This window comes from Colobus angolensis, unplaced genomic scaffold (assembly GCF_000951035.1).
Source record: "Colobus angolensis palliatus isolate OR3802 unplaced genomic scaffold, Cang.pa_1.0 Scaffold144, whole genome shotgun sequence".
In the NCBI taxonomy this organism is placed as follows: Eukaryota; Metazoa; Chordata; class Mammalia; order Primates; family Cercopithecidae; genus Colobus; species Colobus angolensis.
Genome location: NW_012114533.1, coordinates 2512672 through 2521258, shown reverse-complemented (window position 1 = coordinate 2521258; position 8587 = coordinate 2512672). Strand labels below are relative to the sequence as shown.

The following is an 8587-nucleotide window of genomic DNA, read 5'->3' as shown; positions in this document are numbered from 1 at the left end:
TCACTCACCCTCCCTCCCCCACCGTCCCTCCCTTTTCTCCTCAAGTCCTGAAGTTGAGTTTTCGAGGCGACACGGCGGCGGCGGCCGCGCTGCTCCCGCTCCTCTGCCTCCCCATGGATATGCACTGCAAAGCAGACCCCTTCTCCGCGATGCACCGTGAGTACCGGCGCCCGGCTCCTGTCCCGGCTTGGGGCTCTCCGTCCCAACCCTGTCCAGTCTCAGCGTGGCCCCGGCCCCTCGCGCTCAGGTCCCATCTTGGAGGCCTCCTTGGCTTCTCCTAGTCCCTCCTTTCGTTCTTTCTCTTTCCCTCGCCCGGTATTTCTAATGCCTCCAGCTTCTCTCCTGCCTTCTGTCACCCATACTTACCTCTCTGCCTGCCTTCCTACCTTCCCTGGTGCCTATCGCCTGCCTTTGCTCTTTCCATCCGTTCCTTCTTAGGTCATGGTTCCAGGGCTTCGGAGCCCTGGTTCCAGCCACCCTTTCCCCAGTCAGCCTCTTGCCCTGAGCTGGAGGACAAATTAGCAGGCAGTTTTCAGGGTGTTGTTTTGTTGTTTTCTCTTTTATCTCTTCCTCTCTTCCTCTGTTTGCCTCCCTCTCCTGTCTCCCCACATCTTTACCTTTCTCAAACTTAAGAGTCGTGGGGTCCAGGAGACTCCAATAGTGTTCAGCCTCGGTGTCAGGACAATTGGACAGAAGAGTGTGGGGGTGGGGTGCCCCCTTCTGACCCTCATCTCTCAGCATCTCCAGGCCCTTCCAGCCCAGCGGAGGCTTCTTGTGGGCTGGTTGGAAATATTTTCTTCCTTTCCCTTTCTTTCCCACCCCTCTTTCCTTGCCTTCCCCTTCCCTTCACATTGGGAATCCCAGGTCAAGATAGAATGGTCATCTTTCCCTGCCTCTGCTTGGGGGATGCTCTAAAAACAAAGAGGGGTTCCAAAAAGAAATCGAAGTCAGGGAGAGAGGCAGCAGCGCAGCCTTCCAGGTGGGCCCCCGGCAAAGTGCAGCTCTGCTCTCAGCTCTGGAGGCTCCTTGCCTAGACTTCCGACTCCCCATTGAGGATCATGCAGCCAGCAACCTGGCCAGGGGGTCAGCAAAGAGCAAAAAATGAGGGGGAAAGAACAAAAGGAAAGCAAATGCCAAAGCTGAGGAGAAAGAAAAAGAGAAATCCAAATACGAGAAAGGAAATTAAAGAAAGAAAGTTGAAATGATGTTACAGAAGAAAAGGGAGAAGGGGAGAAAAAAATAGAGAAAAGGGAATTATTTTAATAAAATTTGAATTTAATTTATACCATGTCTTTAGCTTGAAAAACTATTCTGAGATTTTTTTTTGCAGGTTTTTATTTTTGAAAGATAAAATTCTAAATAGAAACTCCTCCCTATCTGCAGATTAATAATTAAGGATAATTTGTAACTTTTTACAAGGAAACTTTAGACCTGGCTTGGACCCTGTTTAGGACAAGAGAGCCAAGGAGGGAGAGCTGTGTTTTTTGCTAAGCATATATTTAGCGTTGGGGGGCAGGGGCCGTTTAAAAATACTCCTGGGATAAAATACATTTTCGTAAGTAATTTCCAAGCGCAGGAAAGCCGCGGCGAGGGCATCAGGCCGCTGCAGGTCTTGGAGAGCCGGCCGAAAAGCCTCGGTCCTTTTCGGAAGGAGTGGAACCGGGTCCACACGCAGTCTTCGCTCAGCTGGCCTGCCTCTCGGCCCGCTGCCACAGCTCTCGTTCTCCTTTTTTGCGGATTCCGCCGGGGATCTGCCGAGTCCTGGCTGCCCGCAGGAAGCCACTTTGAAACCCAAGGGTTTCTGCACCGGCCAAGCAGAAGGTAGTCGGAAGGAGAGAACCGCAGCGCGGGCCCGCGGGCCGGTGGACTGGCGGGTGAGACACCGCGGCCAGAGTCGGTGCCGGCGGCAGTGGCGCATTCCAGGCCCGACTCAGCGCCGGCTCACTGCAGTCCCCCAGCCCTGGACTCCCGTGTCCCCTTCCCATCCCCACCCCTTAGATTGGGGCTGAGGGGCCGGGCCCTGAGCCCGGGGAGGCTGAATTATTCATCTTTAATCTGCCCGCAGCTGCCACCTTTTCATACCGGTAACGCGAGTTCTCCCGGGGCCTAAATTATTGATGGTCGGGGTTTGGAGGGAGGGGAGGGGTGAGGAGTGGGGCTAGAGATAGGGAGATTAACGGGGTGGGCACGGGGGTAAAAGAAGAGGTGCCAGTCTCTCCCAGCAGCCGGATCAGAGGCCTTTCCCCAGGGTTTCACCCGAACTTGCTCTAGGTACCCCACCCGAGAAAGGGACGGGAGGGAAATGAGGGGGGCACAGATGTCCCCGCTTTCTCCGAAACTCGCGTGAGGCTAGCGGGGCAGGGGCTGCAGGTTGCAAGCCCGGGCCGACCCGACTCGGCCTCTAGAAGTCTCTGCGCTTGGATTGCTCAGTAACTGCAGCTGCGGGTTGATCGCTCTGGGTGCAGGATTTCTAGACTGCTGTAGGCCAGGGAGAATGAGGCACGAGGAAGCACCCTCAGGCCTAGTACCCAGTGGCCACCTCGGCTACGAGATCGGGAGCCCGCGCTGGAACCGGGTTGGAAACCCCGTGCCCTTCGCTTTGCCCGGAGAGCAAACGCCCGAGCCGCACGGTTTCTTGGGAGGCTGCCGAGGTCTGAGGGGTCAAAGGGACGCAAGTCGGGTTTAGGCCGGCTACACAGGGCGCCCCGATAGTTATTAACTCGCCGGCGCGGCCTATGCCGTGCTACCTGGGCGCGACGGTGGGCCCCAACCAAGCTCTGCGCGGTACGGCCGGCAAGAGAGCCCAAGCAACCGGCCTTCTCTGCCTGCTGCCTGGAGCCGCTGTCGGCCGCCTCCCTGTCCCTGAGCGCAGCAGACCCCGGGTCCCTGCCTCATCCGCCTTCCTTGCTCCACTTTAGATACTAAGGAGGTGAAAGAGAGATACGGTCCCCCTACAGATAAATAACATTAGAAAAACTTCCCATCAAAAACAAACACAGGAAAAGAGGTAGAAAAATTCCGATTACAATTTAATACTTTTTAGGGAAGAGGCAGAGAGCAAAGGTGTGTGTGTGTGTCAGGCACTTATCCCTTCTCTGTGCTCGGAGCTCGGATGAACAGTCAGCCGAGCCCCGACTCCCCCAAATCGTCCGCTTCCAAGCCTCGCACGCGCGGACAGCTCCCTGGTTGCCTGCGGCGCAGGCGGGATGCTGCTTCGCGCTAGTCTAGTCTTCTGCCGGGCCCTTCCTCTCCTCGCTTTCTTACGCTCTTTCCGCTGGCATGAATTCCCCTTTGGCATTTTCTCCCCTCTCCCCTCTTTTCTGTCATCTGGTTTCTCTCCAGTCCCCCCTTCGCTTTCTACCTTGCGTCGCACGGCCTGAGTCGCCCTCTCCCCCAGCCCCCAGTCTTCCGCCCAGCGTCTGCTCTTCCGAGTCTCTAGGGCGGGGGGGGGGGTTCCAGTTCCCACTCCTCCGCGTGGTCGTGGGGGTCCACCACCTTTCTTCTCAAGTTCGGGAACATGCCCTTCCGCCCTGCCTGCTTCCTTCGCCGTCCCGGGCCGCGGACCCTGACTAATGGCTGGTCCCTGCTGTGTGTGGGGTGTTGTGTTTTTTTCTTGTCTCTCCCCAGCAGGGCACGGGGGTGTGAACCAGCTCGGGGGGGTGTTTGTGAACGGCCGGCCCCTACCCGACGTGGTGAGGCAGCGCATCGTGGAGCTGGCCCACCAGGGTGTGCGGCCCTGTGACATCTCCCGGCAGCTGCGGGTCAGCCACGGCTGTGTCAGCAAAATCCTGGGCAGGTGAGGGCTTCGCAGCAGTCCCGTGAGACGCCTTGCCTACTTCCCCGGCCAGCCCTGGGCCTCCGGCCGGAGGACTTGGCTAAAAGTCCAGCCCTCCAAGCCGGAGAGGGAGATCCCCAAAGGGGTCTGGAGAGGTGCTCCTTTTGGAGAGAGTATTCAGATGGTGGCCGAAGACCCAGGAGCGAGGGTGGAGCAGTGTCACCCAGTGCCTGCCCTGCCCTTGGTCCCTGGTGAGAAGGTCCCTGGTTTCCGGCTTCAGAAAGGGAAGGATGACTTTCTTAATGGAGTTAAGGCAGACGTTGGGTGCGGGACATTAGAGGAATGGGGTGGGGATGAAAATGGGTCCCCAAGAGGAGAAAAAGCAGCATTTGGGAGGCAGAAGGAGGGTCCTGCTTCTCACAGATGCTCTGTGCCCAGAAAGGAAGGGCTCGAGGTGGTGCCTCAGCCCTGGCCTCCCGGAGACCTTGCAGCGCTGTTCCTTTTGCTCTTCCCAAATGAAAGCCTGGGCTTTCACGCCCACGGGTGCCTATTCGTGCTGATGCGCACCCAGGCCCTGGTGTGGCCGTCTCCCCAGAGGGATGGTACCCCTTGTCCTCCTACTCTGTGGCACTCCTCCTCCTAGCTAAGCACCCTCAGGAAGTCAGCTCAGTCACACTGGGCCTTTTCCCTCCACTCCGCTGCCTCGGCGGGCGGGAGAGTGGCTCAGCAGCTCTGGAACCTGCAGCCTGCTGACCCGCCACCGTCCACTTCTGGCTGACCCCGCCGGCTTTCCCGGCGCAGGTACTACGAGACCGGCAGCATCAAGCCAGGTGTGATCGGTGGCTCCAAGCCCAAAGTGGCGACGCCCAAAGTGGTGGACAAGATTGCTGAATACAAACGACAGAACCCAACTATGTTCGCCTGGGAGATCCGAGACCGGCTCCTGGCCGAGGGCATCTGTGACAATGACACAGTGCCCAGCGTCTCTTCCATCAACAGGTGAGCAAGCCACCCGGGTTTTCAGGGCTGGACTCCAGTTCCTGGCTCCTGCCTGCAGGGGTGTCCCACACCCAGTCTGTGCTCTTTGTCCAGCCTCTGCCCTTTCTCCCTGCTGCCAGCCCAAAATCCTTCCGTCAGGGAAAGGGGACCTGTGAGGCAGAGAGATAGACAGACAGACAGGGCTGTCTGCAGTTCAGGGCTGGGTATTCCCTGCCAGGCTTCTCCCGCAGGCGTCCTGGAAATGAATCCAAGTGTTTGTGGTAATTAAGACTCCAAGATTACAAGCATCCAGCCTTGGGATCTAGAGACAATCACAGCCTGCAGCCAGAGCCTTTAAAATGACCAGTGTCTATTCATCCCGCCAAACAGACTGCCCTTTCTAAAGGCTGCTCCTTCCCCAGGGGCAGCCGCTTGTCCTCGTTCCTCCACCCTCCCTGCCAGTTGCCACAAAGCTCACCTCCCAGGAGCCTGGTCTTGCTAGCCAGCTCCACACAAATTTCCGCCCTATAAGCACTGGGATCCGGGCTTGCAGAGCAAATGCCAACCACCAGCCAGCAACTGGCAGGGAGTAGAGGAGCTGGACAAGAAGGAGGTGCCAAGCAGGGAGGGAGAACTCCAGACTCTGAGACTAAACCTTGGGTGGTACCCTCAACCACCTACGGTGCCTGTCTCCAGACTCTCTTTGCACTGATGACAGGCTCACACACATGAGGACACCACAGGGCTGAGTCAGCTTGATGTATAGGATATTTAGGTCTCCTGGTCTCCAAACCCCTCCAGCGTGCTCTCGGGGAGAACACATGTGCACACTCCATTCAAGTCCACACTAGCCAGTGGGCCAATATGCCTATCTGTGGTAGCTACAGAACATACAAGCAGCATTGAGCTGGTTTCAAGATCGCAGAACTGTACAAACTGACAGTTGTTCACAGAGTCCCTGCACAAGTCACACACCAGTCAGAAGGAAGTCCCAGACAGCCTTGGCCCCCCATATTAAGACACCCCAAAATAAAAAGAGGGCTAAGCATTTCATAACTTTGTTATTTTTTGCACTCTTCATAAGCTCATTATCAGGACAACTAATAACTCTGATGGTGCCTTATTCTGAAATTGGCATCACATATCAAGGATTTTTAAAATATTTTGCAAATGATATGGAATTATCCCAAATCATCCTGAAAACAGCAGGTAAAATTAGCTGGTAGAATGTACCTTGGCTAAAGAAGATTCCCTCTGCCACACTCATGCTGTAATGTACTGCGAGGCGACCCCAGAAATTATCCCAGTGTGTGCCATCTGTATTAAAATGGTTATTCAGATATGAATAGGGTAACATAATACTGATCAGCTAATTATACACCCTCCGAAAACCCTCCAGCTCCCTGGGCCTGGCTCAGCCAGGTATTGAAAGCATAGCAATTTGACATTCAGATACCTTCCAAAGGAGCTGGAGAAAGACGCTGGGTGGTTTGGGAGAGGAATAAGCCCTTTGCTTTAAAAGCCAGGAGAGGAGGCTGGGGTAGCTTTGGACTGAGGCAAGAGTGGCACTTCGGGAGGTGAAGGGGACAAAGCAATGTTTTATGAGCCATGTAGAGACTCAGTCTCTTGGCTGACTGCTGGTCCTGGGAGTGAGTTGGAACTGAGATCTCAAGAGAAGAACAGCCAAGGACCAAGAGTGGTCCTCCTGTGTGCAGTGTTGCTGGGACTGGGTAGTAGTCTTCTGCAGAACATTTAAGAGAAATGCTTGTTGTCAGTAATAGAATTTGCAAGCCCTTGGAGAAACCTCAGTCATGTAGGATTTAGGTAATTTGTTTCTCTTGAATGGCGTAGAGGAGTGGCACAACAAGTCGGGTGTGGTGGCCCTGTCCAACAACCCCTGCCACTCCTCCCGACAACATGCACTCCTCATTGGCTGAGATGATTTTGGAAGCTGGCTTAGGCATAAGTTTGGAAATGCTTCCATCCTGAAAAGCCATGGAGAGCAAGGGCCAGGTGACCCCAGGATCAAGCTCCAGAGGTCTTGAGGCGCACCCACCAGAATTAGGACAAAGTAGACAAGTGAGCCACCAGTGAGATGAGGGTAGGGAAAGAGTAGCCTCAGCTTGACAGCTGTGACAGCTGTAGAACCCACCCAGCACAGAGCCCTATCACCTGAGGGACACACAGGCTTCCTTTGGGTGTGGAGAAATAGCCATCTATGGGCAGATGTAGCTGGAGATGGAGAGGGAGTAGGAGGAGAGGAACAGGTAAGCCACCAGCCACATGGGCAGCCCACCCTGGGTCTGCAGTTAGGCTTCACGGCTGGCTTTGTCTACAAGGAGCAGGCAAACTATTCTCAATTTTGCTCTAGGCCCGAATCCTCTCATGGTTCATATTTTGGAAAGAACTCTGGGGATTTTCCAGTGTGCTGCTGAGTTGGGGCTGGAGAAATCCACCTGGGGAACCATGCTGTCATCTTCATCCCTGCAGGTGCTTTGCTCTGAAGAGGGAAGGTTTATCTAAGATGTGTTGTTTCACCCAAAAGCCTGATAAAAACAGGATGTTTCTGCTAGTGCTGGTTGTATCAGAAACTTTGCCTTTTATCAATTTTGAGAATTCTCACTCACTGTAGGAAGAGCTTGGAGATTTTCCTGTGTGCAGAAAGGATGGTGCACCGGGGAATGGGTGGTTCTTGAGTTTAGAGCTTTGTTGGTAGTGACCTGCCCACTTGTGTTGGGTGCTTTATAACAGTTATGAGTAAGGTTGTGCATGAGCTGGTGGTTGGCAAGAAAAGAAGTCCACACATGCTCACCCACCTGAGCCAAAGGTTTTTCAACTTCTCCTCCCCAAAACAGATGCTGTCGCCGCACTTGAAATATGCTGTTATGGTTATAAACTAAATTGCTTTTTCACTCTTTAAAAATGGTTTTGGCATTCTCTGATCCTGTTGCGATAAAGGCGTGGCCATCCAGCCTGTATTTTCCCCTGGCAAATCCTCAGAAATGCCTCTCTGAACCAGAGGACTGGGTCAGGAATGCCTCCCCACTCCCACAGACCACCGTCAAAAATCCCAAGGCTTGACTGGGCTCCTTAGTACGTGGAATTTATCTGAATCTTTCTAAATATTGGGTTACCGATGGCTGAGCATGGAGTTGCCAGCTCTTTGGTTTGTACACCGTTGCTGTAAAGGGCGGGTGTTTATAAACAGGGGACTTTAGATTGAAACCTGGTGTGGGAAATGGCCTGGAGAGGGGAGAGGTGGAGGGAGATCCATGCTACTGAAAAAGGAAAAAGTCACCTAGTTACATCGCTGAGCAGTTGTCTAAGCAGGAGGGATTTTCCTGATTATATGCCAAAGTCTTCTGGTTTGGCTGTTACTCTGGGCAGAGAATACAGCTCCTTTGAAAGAACAGGCACAGACCCCAAATAGAGTCTAGGGTTACTGACGATCCCCTGAGGGTGCTCTTTTGGGAAAAGCCGACAATAAGGGTGTCACCTTCTAACTTTTTTAGCTTGCCTAACACTCTTTGGAGTCAGGACACTCTGTGCCCCTAGATCTTTGGAGTGGACCCTGCCAGAATCAGCTTCTCATGGATCTCCCACTATCCACACTCTCTCTTAGCCTGTTAGGCTCTAGGTGAGCACATTCATTCTAGCAATGGCAACCTAGGGCTGTGTTAAGGAATTCCATCCTGTGTCACTTGGGTGTCCCTCTTCTGTCATTCTCAGGTCTTTGAGTCATTCTCAGGTCATTGTTCCCCTTGGGTCAGGCAGTGGGGTGACAATGGTCTACCAATTGTTCGTTCAAAGACCTTTCTAAATAATCTGGGAGCC

At 54.0% G+C, this 8587-nt stretch overlaps 1 protein-coding gene across 1 annotated transcript in view; it reads left to right on the top strand.

The window, feature by feature from the left end:
• The first annotated feature begins 86 nt into the window (after nt 1-86).
• PAX2 (paired box 2) overlaps nt 87-8587 on the top strand; it is an 81747-nt gene continuing 73246 nt past the window's right edge. Inside the window, exons 1-3 of the mRNA XM_011935584.1 lie at nt 87-156; nt 3628-3796; nt 4577-4774. Of these exons, the coding sequence (XP_011790974.1) occupies nt 114-156; nt 3628-3796; nt 4577-4774 (410 nt within the window). The 5' untranslated portion in view covers nt 87-113. The remainder of the gene's footprint in view (nt 157-3627; nt 3797-4576; nt 4775-8587) is intronic.